Here is a 22,815-nt window from a genome sequence, read left to right on the forward strand (position 1 = left end):
AGGGACACTGACGATCATCTAGTTCAACCCCCTGCAATGCAGGAATATGCAGCCATCCCATACGTGGATCAAACCTGATGAACCATTAAAATCAGGAGAGGCTAACATGTGACCCTCTAGATCAGTATTTCCCAAACTTGGATCTCCAGCTGCTTTGGGACTACAGTTCTCATCATCTCTGACTGCTGGTCTTGCTGGCAAGGGAGGATGGGAGTTGTAGTCCAAAAACAGCTGGAGACCCAAGTTTGGTAAACACTGCTCTTGATTTTGCTATCCTACACCTCTCATCATTCCAGGCCACTGGCTGTGCTGGAAGCAGCTGATGGGAGGTTGAAATCCAGAAAAACCTGGGGGGCTACAGCAACCTGTTTTAAAGGATAGTGGCAGACTATGTTCCTTCTGGTGCTAAATTTCTACATTTCTAAAACAAAAGGTGTTGGAACTCATACCTTCCACTGCAAGCTAGTGCTCTGAAAAGGGCTTCTCATGACCCAGCAGTCAACTGATTGGTGGTGCCTGCAACCTCCTGTTTACTTTACCTGCCCCACACCTAACATTAAGTATGTGGGAGGCGAGAATGACTTGGCTGATAGGAACTTGCCATTTGGCTGCCCTAATTAGACCACTGGGCTGCAAGGTCCCCAACCGTATTCTATCCTGAAACACTAAAGGCACGTATGTAGGAACTGGTTCTGCCTATGCCTACTGAGAAAATGGCCATTCTGCATATGCTCAAAATCATTCTTTATTGTTACTTCACACATACCAGCGTTGACTTTAAAAGAAAATGGATTCTTTGTGGGGTGGGGGAGTTTAAGGAACAACTCTTTGAATGTACAGAGAACAGTTAAATGACACAATACTAGTATATGATGCCCTGTAGTTTCCTTTCTCTTCATCAAGTTCCTTTAATCTGACACAAATTTTATTATTTATATACCTTTCTTTAGTATAACCAAATTCTTACCCACTTCACTTCACTCCTAGAATAGGAAGCCTCATTTGTGGGCCAAAACTGGACAGGACTATCTTCATGCAAGCTTTCCTTCTCATGAAACCTGTGAATCTGCCACCTTGGCATAGTCACAAGCACCAATGACAGTCAGTCTCATTTTCAGTTCTCTGCCTCCCAACCCTTTTAAAGTCCACAAGTAACTTTAAGTTGATTGGAGGAAATCTACCTTGCCTGTTAAGTCTCTAGGCACCCCATTCTTAGTCCCCATCACCACCAGGTTGCCCCAGTATGAACTCCACTCCCGACAAACCACTGGGAATCAAGAAGTATACACACACACAGCACCCTCTTTTAATCTATGGTGCTTTTAAACAAATAATGAGAATATATTGTATGTATTTATGAGGGAGGAAAGTGTATGCCTCTCCACTTTCTCCGCACCGTGCATAACTTTGCGCCCCTCCCCTGTGTTCCCTGTTGGCTTCCTTTTTCCTAAGCTAAAAGCCATGATTTGTCACCTCCCCTTGTTGAGAGGAGTCATTGTGTGATCCCTGTGTTTAGATGCGATTCCTGCATTGCTGTGGGAGGCGGGGACAAGCGACTGTCCTGAGTCCCTGCTGTTGGGGAGTGCGGGGCGTGGGGGGCGGGGCGAGGAAAGATTCCTATGTGGGAGAAGAGTAGCCTGTGAGGGCGAAGAAAGGAAGCTTTAGAAACCAAATGGGAAACAATGGCACCCCCGTTTCCCTCCACCCGCCCGAAAAGAACACTCTCACCCCAAACCCAAACCCAGACCCTCCACCCCCAGACCAAGCACCCCCTTCACCGGCTGAGCTCCCCACGCGGGATCTCGGCGAGGAAACCCTCCGCCGCCCCGATGGCGCCTCCCTTACCCGAACTCCAGCTGAAGAGACAAGGGCGCCGCCATCTTTTGTGAGGGAACGGCGTTGCCCGCAGCGGAAGCGCGAAGCCGCGTCTGCTTCCGTGGGCGGCGGAGGTTGCCGAGCAACGGCGCGCCGGAAGAGGCCTGGCCCCGCCCGCCCGTTTTGAAAAGGCTCGGAGCAGCCGCCTTCTGCCCTGGATGGAACCACGCAGATGGCCCGGCCAGATCAGTGTTGCCTGCTCTGGCTGGTAGCCAGGGTGTCCGAAAAAGTTGCCAGCCGTATCTGAGAAGTATCAGACTTGCTGATCAGTTTTAGGTCCCGCAGTTTCTATACCCTGGAAATCATGGCTGCAAACACAGGTTGTTATCTTGGACCATAATAATAATAATAATAATAATAATAATAATAATAATAATAATAATAATAATAAATTTATTTATTTATTCCCCAGCCACTCTGGGAAGCTTCCAACAAAATATTAAAATACAGTAAAGCATCAAACATTAAAAGCTTCCCTAAACAGGGCTGCCTTCAGATGGCTTCTAAAAGTCTGGTAGTTCTCATTCTTCCCACAACCACCTTGTTATTTAGTCGTGTCCAACTCTTCATGACCCCATGAACGCCAGGCACTCCTGTCTTCCACTGCCTCCCGCAGTTTGGTCAAACTCATGCTGGTAGCTTCAAGAACACTGTCCAACCATCTCGTCCTCTGTTGTCCCCTTCTCCTTGTGCCCTCAATCTTTCCCAACATCAGGGTATTTTTCAGGGAGTCTTTTCTTCTCAGAAGGTGGCCAAAGTATTGGAGCCTCAGCTTCAGGATGTGTCCTTCTGGTGAGCACTCAGGGCTGATTTCCTTCAGAATGGAGAGGTTTGATCTTCTTGCAGTCCATGGGACTCTCAAGAGGCTCCTCCAGCACCAGAATTCAACCCCTAGCTTGCACCTACTCAGCTGCTTGTTACATATTAAATCAGTGGTTCTGGGACATTTTTCTATGGGCCACACTTTCGGAATACAATTTTTTTGTGCCACACCAATTTTTTTATTGATAAGAAATACATTGGAAAACAAACAAACAAAAACAAGCAGGGCTTGATTTGTAACATGGAGCACAACTGCTTTATAATATGACCATGGGGACACCCAGAAATTTAAAAAAACAAGGCAGCTACATGAGAACATGAATCATTCCCAAAATGTAATTATAAACAAACCTCCTGTGTGTACCTTATGTATGTCTACAAACTCAATGAGAGGTATGGGCTTGCTTTTGTTGGGTAATACCATTTATATTAGGTCTAATTTGAGAAAAACTCATCACCCCAAGCCTTTCTCTTTTCCGATCTTTCTTATTTACTTTACTATACCACACTACACTGTAATGTTTAAATGTTTTTTTGATTGTCCTTGAATCTTCCCGCCACACTTGCCATCCTCTCCTGCCACACCAGTATGGTGTGGCACCACTGTATTAAAGGCTTTGAAAAAATATAGGTTGGGGAATTGGAATTTGAGACCTTACATATGTTGCTGAACGGCAGCTCCCAAATTCCTAGGTGTTCATTGGCTATGCTGGTTGAGGCGGACTGAGTTGGGAGTGCAAGAAATATGGAAGGTATCTTTTGGGGGTTTGAGATGGAGACTTTCTCTCCCACTTTGCAGGTGCTGAATGAGCTCAGAGAACAACCCTGTGTTTCTATTGTATCTATTTGAGCATTGCATAGTAGTACTAGTATATTTGGTTCGGTCAAGGACCAGTAAGAAGGTAGGAAGAAAACAGAATACAAAAAAGACACAATATAATGCAATATTATGCATACATAAAAGACAATATAATGTACAATTAAATACAATATTAAATATAAAATTAAAAACAATGTAGAATATAAAACAGTGAAAAATATAAAATTATATACTAAAATGATGAAAAGCGGCATAAAGTGCTGATAATTTTAAAATTAAGATCCTGTGTCAACAAGCTATTGCTGCCACACAAAAATGAACTGCCTTGGCAGTAATCTCAGGAAACTGGTCAGCCAAGAGGTAATCAGTATAAAACACTTCAGATCTTCCTGGTATACTTTGTAAAACTGAATTAATAAATTTACAGTGGATATCACAGTAAAAGGAACAATACAAAAAAAAATGCCTCATCATTTCTACATTCTCTGCTTCACAAGGGTATATAAGTGTTCACTGTATGGTACATTGTTGTATCTACCCTTCAGTACTGCAGATGGAAGCATTTAAATAAAAGAACACATTCTACTCATGTAAAAACACGCTGATTCCTGGAACCGGCCGGATTTAGTAGGCAATTGGGCCGGATCTGGCCCCCGGGTCTTAGTTTGCCTACCCATGATCTGGACCCCCTCCATGCAGACTGAAGGTGCAAATAGGTGAATAAACCATATTTCTCAAAGCTGCGACAGTCTCTGCCATGTCTCAGTCCTCCAAAGGAACACAGACCCTGCATGAGTGCCTGGAGCCTCCATGGACTCTTGCTACCGCTTGGCAGAGAGAGGGGGACACCCAACTTTTGGAACAATATCCAATTTGAGATGAAATGTTCTCCGACAGTTGCACTCCGTTTCCGAAAGCAGTGCCACAAAGGCCACTGCCAAACACAGGAATGCAACATAGAATGGCAAAGCCGTCAGCACTGCTTGGCATGGAAGAATGCTGGTCAGGAATATTGTACAGTGGTACCTGGGGTTAAGAACTTAATTTGTTCTGGAGGTCCGTTCTTAACCTGAAACTGTTCTTAACCTGAAGCACCACTTTAGCTAATGGGGCCTCCCGCTGCTGCCGCACTGTTCTCATCCTGAAGCAAAGTTCTTAATCCAAGGTAATATTTCTGGGTTAGTGGAGTCTGTAACCTGAAGCGTCTGTAACCCAAGGTACCACTGTATATGAATTCCTGCATTGCAGGCGGTTGGCCTAGATAGGGTCCCTTCCAACTATACAATTCTTTGACTATGACTCTATAGCCCTATTTTTGTTGGTAGAAACTCACAGGGCGCCTGTTCTTTGCACTCCCACCTAGTGCCCCACTGGTAGGGCCTGACCCTGCACTGTGTTGCGTTTAGGCTCCCCTTTAACCCAACACCGTTCTTTCCAGCAGATGACCTGCAACAAATATAACAGTGGCATATATTTCATTTTTAATTAAGAGAGGGAGGACAGTGACATTTCATGCAGCGTGACTTAGCAGGCCACGCTGATGGACCACGTTTTTCCGCCTGCGAAAGGAGCCGGTTATTTCTCAATGAAGCATTATGAGGAACCCTCAAACAGTCAGCAGCAAGTCGAACTTCGAAGCCTTTGAGTAACAGACGAGAGCGCTTGGAGCCGCTGTTGCAGGCCATGACAATGAAGGGTTCCTGGCTCTGGGGCTTTTGTTTGGTTTCTCCCTGTCTCTGTGTTGAACTCCCTTCTGCATCAGAGAAAAGGGGTCTGGGGGTAGGGGGATGGGAGGGAGAAATGATATGGCGGGGAGGGGGAGGGGGAGGGGGAAGGAAGGTCAGGGGGAGTTAAAACCTTTTTCTGTCTCATTCATGTGGTAATTGGGTGTCAAGCAGAGATCAGTAAGGTGGAGGCCGGCCTCTGAGCTTGGGTTAAACTGCTGCTCAAAGAAAGCAGGGCAGTCCCAGCCTACTGAGGCCTCACAGGAAACAGCCAGCCTCTCCTGCGAGGACGAAGCCCTTCTATTCGAGCCCAGGGGGAGCCGCTTGGGGAGTGGATGCTGCGCTTTCCCCCACCCCACCCCCCAATTCACAGGCTCCTTGAAAGCAGCTAAACAAAGCTTGGAGGGTGTTCAAACAATGCGAGAAACCCCACCTCCGCCCTTCAATAGGGGGCTCTAAACAGGCATTTAACCTTCAGAATGGCTGAAAGTGATACTCAAAAGCAGCTTGCCATCCATCCCCTCCCCTTTTATAGATGAACCAGAGGCCACTTGGAGGTTCCTCTCCGCCAGGAAGCAGGCCGCTCGCTGCCCTCGCCTTGGCCCTGCATCCCTTGGTTATCTTGCTAATAACGTGGTTTCTTCAACAAGGCCAGCCAGAGTGCATGAGATTTTTAATCTAAGGGTTGTGTGGTTTGAGCCCCACATTGGGCAAAAGATTCTTGCATTGCAGGGGGTTGGACTACATGACCCCCGTGGTCCCTTCCAACTCTACATTTCTACGATTCTATAAATGCAAACTTTGTCAAGGGAGGGTGGTAGTTTTCCTGGGTAACGCTATCCCTATTTTGCTTTCCTTTACAGTGGTACCTCAGGTTACATATGCTTCAGGTTACAGACACTTCAGGTTAAAGACTCGGCTAACCCAGAAATAGTGCTTCAGGTTAAGAACTTTGCTTCAGGATGAGAACAGAAATCGTGCTCCGGCGGTGCAGCGGCAGCAGGAGGCCCCATTAGCTAAAGTGGTGCTTCAGGTTAAGAACAGTTTCAGGTTAAGTACGGACCTCCGGAACGAATTAAGTACTTAACCCGAGGTACCACTGTATTGCCTTTGTTTGGTGGAGATGCAGAGTTGTCTCTTAGCAAATGGGTGTCAACAAATTTAACCACTCCCTAAAGCTTTAGAAATTGCATCTTTACTCTAGTGCACAAGTCTGTAAATTTGTGTGCATGAACACAGAAGACCGATATACTTTGGCTTTTCATGCCCTCTGCAGAAGTTTACATTAAAAAAAAGAAGTTGAGGAAAATAGCCCCATCATGGATGAGACCAACAGCAGGTCCAGTGGTCAAGAAGGCAGGTTTTGCATGTGCTGTTGTGGGAAAGCAAGGAGTAGATGGGGCTCATCAGCCAGGGAAGGCAACCCATCTAGAAGAAGGAAAATTCTGATCTAAAACTTATACTTCCTTGTGGGATATCTTTGGGAGAAGAAAAGGCTAACACTACAAGTGTGGAATGGAGAGTCCCTAAGGCAGTTGGATGGAGCCTTGTATACTTCCTTCTGGCAACTTCTGCAGCCAAGCTGTTGCCAGACATCTTGCTCTGCTTTCCTTTGGACCACATCAGTGAGGCTGAGAGAGGGGTCTTGCCATCTGGGTAGCCCAGGACCTCCCTACACACTACCCAGGCTTGCGCCCCAGGGAGGTCACTTTGGTGTTGCTAACACAGCAGCTTGACTTCATCCCTGGAGGCTCACTCCATTGCCTCTCAAGACAGGTGGATGCCAACCTAGGACTCTCTCTTCCCCATCTCTCATTTATAATATGTTCCTGAATTTACATGTGCCTAAAATTTAGATACACATAAATAATATTGTTGGGGTTTTTACCTATGTTGATGGGTTGGTTATTAATTATTAATTACATATTTACATGGGTAAAATCTTATTTTCTGATGAAAGAAGCAGACTTTATTTTGTTTTAGGAACACAGGAACCTGGGAGACTGTCTTACACTGATTCAGACCATTGGCTCTTCTTGCTTGGTTTTGTCTATACCAGTCTTTGCCAAGCTCGTACTTTCCAGGCATTTTGGACAATGGCTCCCATCGGCTGCAGTGAGCCCCAGCCCCAGATTTAGCGTGGTGTGGGCAGTTCCCTCACACAGGGCATAAGATTGAGAAAATCCATAACTGAGGAGATCCATTTGGGGGTGCCAATTTTTGGCCTCACCCATGGTGCCATATTACAAAAGATTACCAAGGTCCACTTCTGTCAGCACATCTGGAGGGCACCAGGTTGCCAAAGTTGGTCTCCACCAACTAGCAGCAGCTGTCCATGGTTTCAGAGAGGGCCCTGGAGATCGAACTTAAGACCTTCTGCATGTAAAGTAAATGATCTGTCCGTGAGCTATGGCCTCTCCCCCATTTTTTAAGATAATACACAGACACTGCTGTGGCTGAGGCAAGGAAGGCAGCCTCTTATTTTATCTATTTACTAAAATATTTATATACAGGCAACCCGCCCCCCTTACTCACGGGTTACATTCCAAAGCACCATGCGTTTAAGTGAAATTGCTTATATTTGAAACACCATTGAAAAAGCCGCAAACTTTCATCCCTGCCCTGCCCCTTTTTGTGATGTTTTGGGGTCACTTCCAGGTTTGGCACAATGCGCATGCGCAGAGTTGCCCACATATTGAAAACACATAAATGGAGGGTTGCCTCTACTACTAATTCAGTTTTAAAAAATCAAAATGGTTCCAAACACAGCCCAAAGGTGGTCCCATATAAAGCACATTACAATGTGTGGACTACAGTGGCCTGGCTATCCCTGTCCAGGAATGGCTGTAGCTGGCGAACCAGACAAAGCCTAGCCAAAGAGGACCCCTGGGCCTCTAAGTGACAAAGGTGTAACCAGGAGCACCCATGAGCAACACACTTGTTTCTTCTGAGGGCGTGCAACCCCATGCAGAACAGGTAGCTCACCTTCCTGGATATGGGAACCACTCACCCAAAGAATCTCCCCAGGATTCAGGCAGTTTATTGGTCCTCATACAGTCCACCACTATGCTCAGACACCTATCTAGAGAAGCAGAGCTGTTTGTCATCAGCATACTAGTGACAGCTTGTTCCAAAGTGCCTAACGGCCGCTCCCAACAGATGTTAAATAGCACTGGAGAGAGGGTAGTTCCCTGCCTCATAGTGTCAAGTGCCAAGGTGCTGAGGAGCACTCACTCTGAAGATATGGAAAGAACCACCATAATGCAGTGCCTATGATGCCCATCCCTCTGAGTCAGTCCAGAAGGATACAATGGTAAACAAATAGTACCAGAAGCCGCTGAAAGATGGAGCAATGGTCACAGCAATGGTCACTCATCAGGGCCACCAAGGCTGATTCGGTTCCAAAGTTGGGTTTGAACCCAGATTGTAGCAGATCTAGACAATCAGCCTCCTCCAAGAATACCTTCAGCTGCTTCACAACCACCCTCTCCACCACCTTTGCCAAGACAGGGGTGTTGGTGACCAGCCTATAGTTATTACACTCCATTGGTGGGCTTTTATAGAAGAGGAGACACCACTTCCTACGGCTGCTTGCCTTTCGTGCTCAGTGCCGTTTATTGGAGACTGAATCTGGTACCTTCTGCTCTTTCACTGAGTTACAGCACCTTACCAACGGCATTTTAAAAATATGCACTTGTAATAAAAGATGTATACATAAAATTGAAGGCAATTCTTTGATCTATTTAACATTTTCCAATCTAACCAATTGCTCTATTAGGGACACAATTCTATACAGTGGTAGCTCAGGTTACAGACGCTTCAGGTTACAGACGCTTCAGGTTACAGACTCCGCTAACCCAGAAATAGTACCTTGGGTTAAGAACTTTGCTTCAGGATGAGAACAGAAATCGTGCTCCGGCGGCAGCAGGAGGCCCCATTAGCTAAAGTGGTGCTTCAGGTTAAGAACAGTTTGAATGGACCTCTGGAACGAATTAAGTACTTAACCCGAGGTACCACTGTACTTTTAGTACCATATAGATTGATTGTTGTTTTTGGCTTGAAGCTATCTATGTTTTATATTTCAGCCTTAGGCTGCTTTTGAGAAATCCAACTTAAAAATTGTTGTTGTTTGTATTATTAATATGTGTCTCTGGGTATGTGTGTATACACCCACCCACACTCCAGTTCTGTGAATTTTAGCAGGGTTTTATCAACATTTTATTATGCACACCACTTAGAGAGCTCTTTGAATAAGTAATTTATAAATATTTATGTTTAATAAGTGGTTTGTTTTGTTTTATGCGATCTTATGAATTGCTTTGCCCATGGCCTTGGAAGGGGTACATGTTGGAAGCCAAGGCAAACATATTTCACATTGAATAAAATGCCACCTGTAAAGTTGGGATCTAGCTGAAGGGCAAACCATCCCCTACCCATAGCAAAAGAAGAAAACAAGAAAACAATGGCAAGTAAATTTGAAATCCTCTTTTATTAGACATGAAGATTCCATTTTCTTCCCTAGTTCCACTGCAGGAATCACAAGCCATGGTGCCTCGAGATAGCAGAAGATGTCGTGTGATGATCATGAGCAAGCATCAGAGGTAAAACACAATTTTCCCTACTTTACAATTCAGGGAAAAACACACACACATATGGTAGGTAAAGTACCCCCTTTCTTCTCCACGGCCTCCCAAAGCAGACACACAGAGACATTGACACCTCTTGCTGCACCATGTTCCCTGAGTAAATGTTGAAACAGCATTGATTTAAAAAAAAAACAACCCCAAACAAACAATAAAAGCAAATACACAACCCCACAAAGAAAACAATGGATTCGTTTTAAAATATGCAAACTGGCATTAGGAGGACCTGTTCCTGCAACCAGAAATGAGATGCCCAAGTTGAGATTCAGGTTTAGGATAACAGAATCATAGAGTTGGAAGGGACCCCAACGGTCATCTAGTCCAACCCGCTGCAAAGCAGAAATCTCAACTCAAGCATCCCTGGCAAATGGCCACCCAGCCTCTGCTTAAAACCCTCCAAGGAAGGAAAGTCAACCACCTCCCAAAGGAGCGTGCTCCACTGTTGAACATGTCTGTCAGAAAGTTTTGAGGAAGGCCTGGGAAAACGGTCCTCTTGTAGGGCACCCTCCATGGCCAGGGGGCCCTGGCAGATTGACCTGGCTACATTGGCAGCGTTCTGAGAAGCACAGGACAGTTAAGTCTAGCTATCCTTTCAGTTTCCCACAATACCCCAGGAACAGCCTTTGTGCATCTGTTGTCCTCCAGATGTTGCAGGTAGGAGTTGCAGTCCCAAACATCCAGAAGGTACAACACTGGTGAAAGCTGCCCCAGAAGGACACTAAACTGGGGGCACCAGGATAAATCAAAAGTGGGTAGCTGAGAACTTAGAATCATAGAATCATAGAGTTGGAAGAGACCACAAGGGCCATCGAGTCCAACCCCCTGCCAAGCAGGAAACACCATCAGAGCACTCCTGACATATGGTTGTCAAGCCTCTGCTTAAAGACCTCCAAAGAAGGAGACTCCACCACACTCCTTGGCAGCAAATTCCACTGTCGAACAGCTCTTACTGTCAGGAAGTTCTTCCTAATGTTTAGGTGGAATCTTCTTTCTTGTAGTTTGGATCCATTGCTCCGTGTCCGCTTCTCTGGAGCAGCAGAAAACAACCTTTCTCCCTCCTCTATGTGACATCCTTTTATATATTTGAACATGGCTATCATATCACCCCTTAACCTCCTCTTCTCCAGGCTAAACATGCCCAGCTCCCTTAGCCGTTCCTCATAAGGCATCGTTTCCAGGCCTTTGACCTTTTTGGTTGCCCTCCTCTGGACACGTTCCAGTTTGTCACCTGGTTATGTTCAGAGTACCAGGTCAGAAAAACGAAACAAGGAAAACAAAGGGAGTCCGCACAGCAGACATTAGCAGCGTGCCCCAGACAAATGCCCAAAGGATGTCAGCTGCTGGAATTACACACGGAGACACCTTAGGAAAGGGGGCACATTTTCAAGGAAGCTTAGTAAACTGTGATTGATAGCAGGTGAGAAAATGGAAGCTGAACTTTCTAAGCTTCAAGGCGAGGCAGCCATGAACAGCCATTCTAGCCAAACACCCACCAAGCTAATTGAGGAGGAGGGCTTCTCCTTTATTTCTTTTTTACCATCTTCAATAAGGAGCACATATCTCCCTCTTCCCTGTGTATCTCCTTCCCAGGACTATCTTTTGCAGAGCTTAGTCAGTGCTGAATTGAAGGGAGTTTCCCATTGATGTGGAAAGCTTCTCACGCGGAAGGCAATTTAGAGTTGTAAACAGGAGGGGGAAATTTAATTAAAGCGTCTCCATTTTCCTACCGCTGAAACAGGAGCAGCTGCAACATCAGATGATTTTACCTCCTTGTCTTGAAGACACCGGCTTAATTCAGATATCTTTTAAAATACTGGTTTGGAACCCAAACTGTGGTTTGGGCTTCCAAAGATATGGTGGGCAATCTATGGTCTAGCTTGCTTGCTTTCGCCATTCATGGAATAGAGTCATGACTGTGGTTTGCCTATATAGACCTGTCAGGGACTAGGCAGAGGAGGAATGGTGGAGACCCCTCTCCAGCCGAACCCTTCCAGGGAAGAAGAAGTTGTTCAGAATTACAACAGGGGTTTGAGGGAGATCATAGCTCAGAGGCAGATGAGGGGGAAAGCGGGGAAATAATGGGAGAGAAGGAGGAGGAAAGGGGACAACAGCTGATGGACACAGTGTCTTTAGAAAGCATTCCAGACCCCTCTTCTCCCAGAACCCAGCGAGCCTTGAAAGTAGTTGAGCAAAGGGCTCAGAAGCAAAGGGCCCTCAGTGCCACCCGTAGGGAAGAGTCACTTGGAAAAATGCAATTATTCCAAGAGACTGTGTCCCAAGCCTCTCTCTGTAAATATTGAATAAAAAGCAGGTGGTAAGGACTTTTCCTTGGATGACTTCTAAAAAGAGTTAATGAAGTTTCCAACTCATAAAAAGAAAGTCCACAGCTCTTCAGTGCCAATGGCGTAGCGTGCCCCCCCCCCAAAAAAAATTCTGAAGGGGCACAACCAGGTGCCCCCAGCCGCCAGATTCTTCGGGGTTTCCACCCCACCCTGGCAAAGGAAGCAAAGCCTTCCTCACGCTCCCAAGGGCATGGACCTAGAGTACAGAAACATAGAGACATAGGAAAACATAGAGATACAACGTACGGAAAGGTATAGAGTCCAGAAAAACAGCAGCGGAATATGACAAAGCTTTGGCAGGCGCTGACCTGACTCGGGGTACTTTGTTGATATTGCAGTTTGACTCAGGATTGGGTAAAACCACCGGCTCACCTTTTTATTTGGTCCCAGCAGAGCACAGTTGCACACCTCTACTGTTACACGCATACACACAAGCAGCATTCAGAGAACATAGGATGCTGCTTCATTCATGGTCAAGGCTATGTGTTCTCTTATTCCTGGAGGATCTATGTCACTAGCAGCAGCTCTCCAGGGTGCAAGGCAGAAATGCTTCCAGATCCTTTCAACTGGAAGCATCTAGGATCCAACATTCTGCCTGAAAAGTGTGTGCTCTAAACAGCTGCCCCTCTGTAAACAGTCAGTCCATCCACAAGTTCTCCACGTGGTCATGTGCACAACTGTACACACACACGAAATACTGCTTGTTTGTGGATCAACCTGAAGGGAGCAGCTTAATCAAGGAAGCAGCAAGAAGGCACAGCAGCCTGACTCTGGACTGGGGATCCTGCAGCCCTCCAGATGTTGCTGGACTCCAACTCTCATCATCATTGGCCATTAGTCACTTTGGCTGGGGTTGATGGGAGCTGCCATTAACTCTTGCACCATTTGTTCCAGAATCGGCTCTACTATGAGGCAATGTATTTAGTTATTTAGACATTTTGGTACTGCCTAATCAACCATGTTCTTTGGGCAGTTCCAGAAGCAGCCACCTCAGGCATCAGGTTTTGGGTGTCCAATGGTAGGGCCGGCAAAGCTGGATACTAAACTTGCTGTTGTGCCTTCTTTAAAATAGAGAGAGAGAAGTTGATATCAGGTACTGGAATGAGCCCAGTGCTATCTGGATCACAACATGTGGAGAGGGTGTATTCTTTCCTCCTGCACCAGAGTACAAGCAACCCCCGCCCAGTCAAACACAATTCACAATTGCTGTTAAATCCAGAGAAAGAGAGAAGCTCCCACTGGGACCAACTGATTGAGGTTCACCAAAGAGCATGGCAGACCCTGTGCCCCATGATAATTAGTAAAAAGACACATTTTAATTGTCTGTATTTCAGCCACCAAAATGTCCCAAGCTGAAGCCCATTCAGTAGCTGGGGCAAGAAGAACCTTCACAGCACTCTTGTAGATGCTTCGTTCCACCATGGTGCATTTTGGCTACTTGCACCATATGATGCAAAGGAAGCTTCAGTTAACCAGAACTCTAGAGGCATGGGGACAATATCCTTATGTAGTCCTGTTCTAAGAAACAGAGATGGTGAGCATCAGGAGCCTGCAAGACACAACTCCTATCACCCCTAAGTATTGGCCATGCTGGTTGCAGCAGGTGGGAGTTGGGAAGACCAACGTCTGGAGAACCACAAATGTTCTCCATGCCTACTTTAAAAATGTGTATGACCCATTCGTGTAAGACATGCCCGTAACTAACTCTGTCTTCAGGAATGCAGCCTGGATTTCAATGTCACCAGCACAGAACTCTTGGGTCTTCCTCCCTGCACCAGAGTCATATGCGCTACAACAGCCTTTCCCCCACCCAACACACTACCACTTCAATCACCGTTGGCCATTGGTCATGCTGGCCCAGGCTGATAGGAACTGGATTCCAAAATGTCCGGAGGACACCAGGTCGGGGGAGGCTGCAATAAAGAGGAATGCGAGCAGACCTCTCTGGCTGCATCATCTGGTATTCGGGGCTACAGTTAAGACACAAGGTTGGCTAGGAAAAGCTTGTTCTTTGCTACCTTCAATAGTCCACCTGATTGAGCACATTAAAAACACAGCGCATTGGGGAGGAGGGGAGGGGGAAAGCAACATGTGCATTAAGTTCGCACAACAAATCATGCACAGCGGTTTTAAAAGAAGCCCCCAACCATCCCAACTCAAAGTGGTGGGAGCTGATTCTCAAAGTGAAATGAATGCAACTGCCTCTTAGCTTACCCTCTTTGCAGCAGTTACATGGATTGGGCCCAGAGTGGGAAAGTGAGTAAGCAGTAGCTCCCTGGGAAGGTGAAATGCTCATTGTGGGAATCTTGCCCATACTGTGCAACCCCCCCCCCAAAAAAAACACCTCCTAGAGCCACAGGACTCAGTATGTAGGTGCTCTTTATTTTGGACCACCACCTAACTGCACTCAGGTGTCTGTGGTCAGTAGCGGGGATGGAGCAGAGCCATCAGGTGTCCTGAGTCTTAAACTATGAAGGGGTGCAGCTTGGGGAGCAAGGGCAGAGCAAGTGCCTGACTGGTGAGGTGGGAGGAGCAGAGTGAAGAGCAAAAGCTCTCAGGCGCACGGGAAGTAGTTGCCTCTTCTTCTTCATCTCTGGCAGTCACTCGTAGCTGAGTAAGACTGTCTTCCATAAACACGGTCTTAACAATGAGTCCGTAAGTGACTGTGGAGGCCAATTCTGGATCTACACGTCCTTCCACAGTGGGGACATTGGTTCCCAGGCAGGAGCTGATCACGGTGTGGATTTGCCAGGTGTGCCTTTCTCTTTGCACATTTCTCCCTTGCGTTCTGAGTTCGAGTGTCTTCAAAGCCCATGACAACTTTGGTAAAGGCTGTTGTCCAACTGGAGCACTCGCAGGCAAGTGTTTTCCAATTTTTAGTGTTTATACTACACTTTTTTAGATTTGCCTTGAGAAAGTCTTTAAACCTCTTTTGTTGACCACCAGCATTCCACTTTCGATTTTTATGTTCGGAATAGAGTAGTTGCTTTGGAAGACATCCACACAACATGACCAGTCCAACGAAGTTGATGTTGAAGAATCATTGCTTCAACACTGGTGATCTTTGCTTCTTCCAGTACACTGGTATTAGTTCGCCTGTCTTCCCAAGTGACGTGTAAAATTTTTCGGAGACACTGTTGATGGAATCTTTCGAGGAGTTGGAGATGGAGTTTATGTGGTCTATGTTTCACGAGCATACAGTAAGGTTGCTAGTACAATATCTTTGTAAACAAGCATTTTGGTTTCCCTGCGACTGTCATGGTCCTCAAACACTCTGCACATCAATTGGGAGAAAGCCACACTCGCAGAGCTCAGGCGATGCTGGATTTCGGCATCAATGTTAGCCCTTGTGGGAAGGTAACTGCCCAGGTAGGAGAAGTGATTGACATTTTCCAACGTTACACCATTGAGTTGGATTTGTGGCGCTGCAGAGGGGTTGTTTTGTACTTGCTGGTGCAGCACTTTGGTTTTTTGAATGTTGGGTGATAGGCCAAGCTTTTCGTAAGCTTCTGCGAAGACATTTAGGATGCTTTGGAGGTCATCCTCTTAACGTGGGCACACTACGTTGTCATCAGCATACCAAAGCTCTATGATGGAAGTTGTGGTAACCTTACTCTTTGCTCTTCTGCCCTTCTCATCTTGATTTTTTTCTTTCACCCATGTGAAGACCCTATAAAGGAGGCTAAAACCCTGAAATCGCAGGTCAAGCCCTGACACCAGGGGAGATCCAGAAGGCAGGCCTATGATTTGCTTCCCAATCCAAATCATTACATGTGAGTCTACACACACACACACACACACACACACACACACACACACACACGGAGAGAGAGAGACAGAGACAGAGACAGAGAGAGACAGAGGAATCTAGAGGCACGAAAGAGCCCTCAAAGCAACTGCAGCAAAGTCTACCTCTCATGAGTACAAAGCAAAGAAGGGCAACATCATTACTGGAGCTCCCAAATATCTTCAGCTGGTGCAGTTACACTGCTTTTGAATCACCTAAAGTTCTTCTGACATAGGTGCTCACTAGTCCAGTAATTCAAGCACTGCCCCTCTATGCTTGTTCCTATTTTGTAGGACCAGTAGACAAGGTTTAGTCTGCCTCAATAACCACCAATGTTTCCCAGGCTGTTGCTATTCTTAAGGGGGGAGCCAAACAAATGCGGGCAAATTCAGGCGGCAAATTAAAATTTCATTCATGCCCTTGCGCAACAAACCTGCTGTCCGCTCCTAACCCCCTGCTCTAACTTTTGCAATAAGGAAATTGAAGGGGAAATGCACTGAAAAGAAGTGCAGCCCAAGCCTATCGGAAAAAGTCACTCTCATTTTTGTGCAGATTTTCTGTAAACAGATCAGATTGAGTGCTGAATGAACAGGTCACCTGGCTGGAAGTGACGCTGGTGTCTCAAGAGAAACTGGATTTCTGCCCTTGTGGAGAAACCATGCAGTTCAAAGCAAACTGTTCCAACTTCAACCTGCTAAACATTATTTTGGGGAAGAGGGTGCATCTCACAATATATTGGTGCTAGTGAAAGCAGTCCTGCTGAAATTCATGGACATGACGAACTCAGGTTCATTAATTTCCATTGGACTACTCTGAGTAGAACCCACTTGGATACCACCCTGGGCTGATGGCAGTGGGAACACAAGAAGCTGCCTTATACAGAGCCGGACAATTGGTCCATATAGCTCAGTATTGGTGACACTGCTCTGGGTTTTTGGACAGGAGTCTCTCCCAGCTCTACCTGGCAATGGCCGGGGTTGCATGCCTTCTGCATGCCTTTGGTTACAGCCCTCCCCTTTCTGATTTACAACTCCCAAGACAATTACCCTACTCACAAACAACAGAGGTGTTTTTTCTACCTAAAATATTTCTGGGCAAGGACTTTGGCATTAAAACTGGCAAATGGCTAGCTGAAGTCCCAAAAGCAGCCTGCAGTAAGAGAGCAAAGGGCCCCCGACTCCCTCTGAGTGGGGTCAGGGGTCCTGTGGCAACGCAGCTCCCATCAGCATAGCCGAGGGATGAAGGGAGCCGTAGCTGGAAGACACACAGGCCACAGGCTCCCCACCCCCTGCCTTGGAGGATGCTGAAAGGAAGCTGAGCAGACGCCTTATGCCTTGCAGGATAGCACTAGATCCAAGAACTCCTGGGTTGCTACAAACGCTGAGATTATTCTCCCATCCGTCTACATTTAGGTCATTTTAGACTGGAGGAACTTACTTCAAAACAGGGTAAGCCAGCCCTGCTGAGGGGGTCCTTAGATCCCTCCCCCAGAGTCCTGCCTGGATGGCCATAGCTGTCGACCTTCCCTTTTTTTGTGGGAAATTCCCTTATTCCAGCGCCGTTTCCCGCTGCTATTCCGGATTGTTAGATATCCCGTAGACTGTCCCTGGGACAGGTGAGGCTGCTGATTCCTTATTTTCAAATCTGAAAGTTGACAGCTATGCTGGATGGCACCAATGCACACCCTTGTGCAAAGTACTAAGAGATAAGGAGCTGTCTTGTGTGAAGTCAAAGCATTGCTCCATCCAAGTCCAGTGTGGCCAGCAAACTCCTCCCTGGTCTCAGGCAGAGATTCTCCCCAGCCCTGCCACAGACTGAAGCAGCAACCTTTGTCTCTATATGCAAAAGCACATGCTCTACAGCTGGGCTGTGGCCTCGCCCAAACAGGTGCGCAGTAACTCACAGCACGCGTGCAAACATTGCACATAGCAGAAGAACTGAAGCACTCATCAATCGTTTGGACTGACACTTCCGATAGGTGCTAGTGAGATGAGGCTGGGCTTCCTTTTCCCCAGCAAGGGTCCTGCCATTCAGTTCTATGGCTAAGTAGAGAGACAGAATCATAGCATGAATGGGATCACCTGGCTCACACCCAAACAGGACTTCATCTCAGGCAAGGCTCCACCCTGGTGACGCAAGGAATTAAATGGAACCTGTGGTGGCCCTGAGCCTTCTGGACTGCCTTGGGCAGCTGGCACCAGGCCCCCTTGTCCCCATGCATATAAAATGAACAACCCACAAGTGCCATGCACCTGCTCCTCTGGAACAGGGATGCATTCATGGGGTCTTATTTGCACATGCACCCTAGTGCCATCCTGACAGTACACTGTGCCATTGTCAGTGGTGGGCTTGAGGAAGCCAAGCAACCAACATGCCCCTCTATCTTTGTTCGTGAAAATCACTTAAGAGCAATTTGAAGCGCAAGTGCGCGCGCGCGCACACACACACACACACACACACACCCCTTTCTGAAAATGCAGGAGGTGGAAAGAGCACCTAGCAAAACTTAAGAAACAGGTGGGATTCACACTGAGACACAACTGCTGAGCAAACAGATGAAGAAACTGATCAAAGGAGAATTTTTGCCTCTGACCCTTTTAAAGCTCCCCCACCCCTGTAGGAGAAGCGGAATGAAGACGTCTGTGTTCATACATGAGACACAGAATGAGATGCTGTTGGCCAGACTACTGTACAAAAAAAAGGGGGGGGGGAATGAAAAGCCAACCAGCTTGCACTGTAGGCAGAATTGCAAGCTTGCCGTTAACCCTTTCCTGTTTCTTTAAAAACAAAATGGAACTTGCAATAAATTGCAAAAAAATAATAATACGAAAACCCCAACATACAAATAAACATCCATTTGTGAAAGGAAAACCCAACCAAACACACCACCCATATCCCTGGAATAAGTTGAGTCACTGTGCCCTTCCTGCCCGCTCCGCAAACTAGGGACAGTGCAGTCGAGAGAGACAATCTCTCCTCATAAAAAGTTATAATCACAACCATGGCAAGGGAGAAGGATCAAAGGTGGACCCCAGAGAAAGGAAGCACAATGGCACCACCTAGAGGCGTAATGAAGCAGTGCAGCCCTTGTGGGTCCTATGGGGAAACACAGAAAAGGGGCAAAGGGAGATCAGGGCCTCGTCCGCACTATAGATTTAAAACAGTACCGTTCCACTTTTAACTGTCATGGCTTCCCCTCCCAAGAATCCTGGGAGATGTAGTTTGCTAAGGGTCCCGAAAGTCGTTAGGAGGCCCACCCCCTCACAGAGCAAAACACCTCAGCACCTTAAACAAACTTTAGTTCCTAGAATTATTTGTGGGGGGTGGGAGCCATGGCTGTTCAAAATGGTGTGGTATTGTTTTAAATGTAGAGCGGTGGATGGGGCCTAGGGAACCGGAGGGCAGAGCCTTTGAAACTGACACACTGACCTAGCATGCTCAACCCAGAGGAACAGGAAACAGCATGGCCACTGTTCCAACCAAGTAGAAAATAAAGCCATAGTGCTTCTATGCTTTGGTATGCATCAACCTGCCCGCCCCCTGCCCCCAGCTGTCCCCCTGCAAACCATATGGCAAGCATCCCTCATGATGGGAGTTATAGTCCAAAACTCCTGGAGGGCACCAGGTTGGGGGAGGCTGCCATTGGCCATCGTCTTCTACAAAAACAGGTCAAATCAAAAACTAAACCAAAAAACAACTCGCTGCGCCTCCCTCCCCCCTCCCCCGCCGCCATTTTGTTAAATCTCTAACCATCACTGGCTTTTCCTTTCCTATGCAAACTCCAGTCCCACCACCCTACCCTAGACAGAGGGGCAGAAGTCACGGAGAAGATCAGGGGCTGTTTCACAGCTTCATTTGTCCTGACTGGATTCTCTTGAAGATGTCCTCGTTCAACGGGAGGTAGCGGCACTGCCGGGGCTCAAGGAAATAAAGCTTGTCCTTCACCACATTGGGATCATATCCCTCCTTACGCAGGTCCATTTTCTGGAACTTGAAGGTACCTGAGAGCAGAGAAGATGAAGGGAGGCAGGAAGAAGAAGAAAAAGAAAAAGCAGTTAAGGAATGTTGTCCTTGTGTTTTCTCCTCAGCTCTTCATTGTAAAGGGAAAGCGAAAAGTACGGTAATTAAATGTATGCCTAGGGGCGCAGGAAGGAAACTGCCTATTACTGAACCAGCTCAAGTATTGTCCACACTGATTCGCAGTGGCTTTCTGGGGCTTCTGGCAGGGATGCAAATGTTCTGCCACTGAGCCAGGAGCAGTACACTTGCTGCCATGCTACATGTTCACCAGTTACAGAGCATTTTGGAGGTTCCAAGTGTCAAGGTGGTTAGATTGGTCTCAACCAGGGCCAGGGTCTTTTCAGTACTGGCCCCGACTTGGTGGAACGCTCTGCCACAAGAGACCAGGGCCCTGCGGGACTTGACATCTTTCCGCAGGGCCTGCAAGACAGAGCTGTTCCGCCTGGCCTTTGGTTTGGACTCAGTCTGACCCTTATGTTTCCCTCCCTTTATGGTTTTGATCTATGGACTACTTTTAAAATGAGGCTGCATTTTAAATTGTATTTTAACCTGTATTTTAAATTGGTGTTTTTTTCCCTATTATGTTTTATTGTAATTTTACTGGTGTTAGCCACCCTGAGCCCAGCTCTGGACGGGGAGGGTGGGGTATAAATAAAAATTATTGTTGCTGTTATTATTATTATTATTATCTGACATCAGGACCAGCCCTACTGAGACAGCAATCTCTAGCAGCAGGTGATGGGTGTAGGTGTGTGGACAGCAGGTGTGAAGTTTTGAAGGACATTCTGTGCCCCTCCAGATTGGTGCTTTGGGGGGGGTTGTGTGTTATTCTGCAGCATGTCACTGATGCAATACAGTGGTACCTCAGGTTACAGATGATTCAGGTTACAGACTCTACTAACCCAGAAATAGTACCTTGGGTTAAGAACTTTACCTCAGGATGAGGCAGCGCGGCGGCAGGCCCCATTAGCTAAAGTGGTACCTCAGGTTAAGAACAGTTTCAGGTTAAGAACGGACCTCCAGAACAAATTAAATTCTTAACCCGAGGTACCGCTGTACTAGTGTATTATTAGTGGTGGATTCATACCAGACTGTCCACATATCCTTTCGCTTTATTAGTTGTTCTGTGATGCAATAGAGAAAAACTGATTTTGAGGATGGATAAGATATTGTTAGAATGGGAAGCCAAAGATGAAATGGTTAAATCTGCCATGATCCATTGGGCTGAGGATATGGGGCATAATATAGAATCAGAACCATAGGGAAAGTTGTGGAAATCTGGGCTGAAATCCACAATGTGTTATACTTTGAGGGGAAAGTTTGTGAAAATGATACTCAGGTGGTATCTGATACCAAGTAAGTTGGCAAAGATATATATATTTGCACCAAACATTTGTTGGAAATGTAACGAGCAGAATGTTCATTTTATCACATGTGGTGGATGGGTAAAGTGGCTAAAGACTTTTGGGAGATGATCTATAATGAGATAAAAAATATATTTAAGGTAACTCTCCCCAGAAGCCTTTTTATTAGGGGTAATGGGAACAGGTATCCCCCCAAAACAGGTAAATCTATTTCTTTATGCAACAATAGCCACGTAAATATTATATAGACAAAAATGCCATGAAGAAGCAGTATCTTACTAAAGAAAAATGGCAGTTGAAATGGACAGAATATGTAGAATTGGCTAGTTAGACTTGTAAAATTAGACATAAAAAAGAGACTGACTTTAACGAGGATTGGAACATGTTTATAGATTATTTTAAAACACTGTGTAAACAAGACACAAATAGGATTTGACTGAGAACAGCAGTGGAAAGGGCGGTGGAGGTTTTCTTTGCAGAAGCAAAGGCATGGAGAAACTATATAATATGCAGCACATGGAGGAAGCTATGGGTTGGGGAAGGGGTCTTGTGGTCGGATCCTTCTTGCAGGTTTCCCACAGGCATTTGGGTGGCCACTGTGAGAACAGGATGCTGGACTGCATGGACCTTTGTTCTGACCCAGCAGAATCTTATGTTCTTAAGGTAAAGGTAAAGGGACCCCTGGCCATTAGGTCCAGTCGTGGCCGACTCTGGGGTTGCGGCGCTCATCTCACTTTATTGGCCGAGGGAGCCGGCATTTGTCTGCAGACAGCTTCCGGGTCATGTGGCCAGCATGACTAAGCCGCTTCTGGCGAACCAGAGCAGCGCACGGAAACGCCATTTACCTTCCCACCGGAGCGGTACCTATTTATCTACTTGCACATTGACGTGCTTTTGAACTGCTAGGTTCAATTTTCTTCCTTCAAACCATGACCCAGGTTCAGCTGACGCAAGCCATACTGTGGCTTATTTGTTAGAAATTGTATTAAATAAATGCATTTGTGCTGAACTACATTCCAGAAAAGTATTAACAGCTCACATGTGGAGCAGACAAGAGTCTCCTTTTCTGTGCAATTTGTTTACAGACTGATTTTACACTGATGTGGCTTCTGAAAAACATTCCAAGAAAAACTCCATGTTTCACAATCAGATTAAAGCTTCTTCTGTATCTCTGTCAAGGAGACTCACTTGTCTTGTGCACTTCTGAAAGCAGACGCAGGAAAACAGGTCGGGCATAAGCAGGCAGCGCCTTCTTCATGTCCTCTGCAAAGCTCTCCAAGTCACAGGAATGGTCTGGATCCACAACTGCTGCCATCCCAGCCTTCCCTTCAGTTCCTAGAACACAAAAAACACACTCTGAGGTTTCTAGAGCTATTCTCATAGAGTTGATAATAATAATAATAATAATAATAATAATA

General features: G+C 46.4%; 2 protein-coding genes across 3 annotated transcripts in view; both read right to left on the reverse strand.

The window, feature by feature from the left end:
• The window catches only part of URM1 (ubiquitin related modifier 1), a 37,499-nt gene extending 35,549 nt beyond the window's left edge, over window positions 1-1,950 (reverse strand). Inside the window, exon 1 of the mRNA XM_083597471.1 lies at window positions 1,846-1,950. Within this exon, the coding sequence (XP_083453597.1) occupies window positions 1,846-1,880 (35 nt within the window). The 5' untranslated portion in view covers window positions 1,881-1,950. The remainder of the gene's footprint in view (window positions 1-1,845) is intronic.
• Window positions 1,951-9,711: 7,761 nt separating this feature from the next.
• SLC27A4 (solute carrier family 27 member 4) overlaps window positions 9,712-22,815 on the reverse strand; it is a 45,108-nt gene continuing 32,004 nt past the window's right edge. For both annotated transcript variants that reach the window (XM_083597313.1, XM_083597314.1), the window contains exons 13-15: window positions 22,586-22,732; window positions 11,098-20,014; window positions 9,712-10,640 (exon numbers count right to left, since the gene is read on the reverse strand). In XM_083597313.1, the coding sequence (XP_083453439.1) occupies window positions 19,857-20,014; window positions 22,586-22,732 (305 nt within the window). In that variant the 3' untranslated portion in view covers window positions 9,712-10,640; window positions 11,098-19,856. The remainder of the gene's footprint in view (window positions 10,641-11,097; window positions 20,015-22,585; window positions 22,733-22,815) is intronic.

Source organism: Podarcis filfolensis (assembly GCF_964270895.1).
Source record: "Podarcis filfolensis genome assembly, chromosome: Z".
In the NCBI taxonomy this organism is placed as follows: domain Eukaryota; kingdom Metazoa; phylum Chordata; class Lepidosauria; order Squamata; family Lacertidae; genus Podarcis; species Podarcis filfolensis.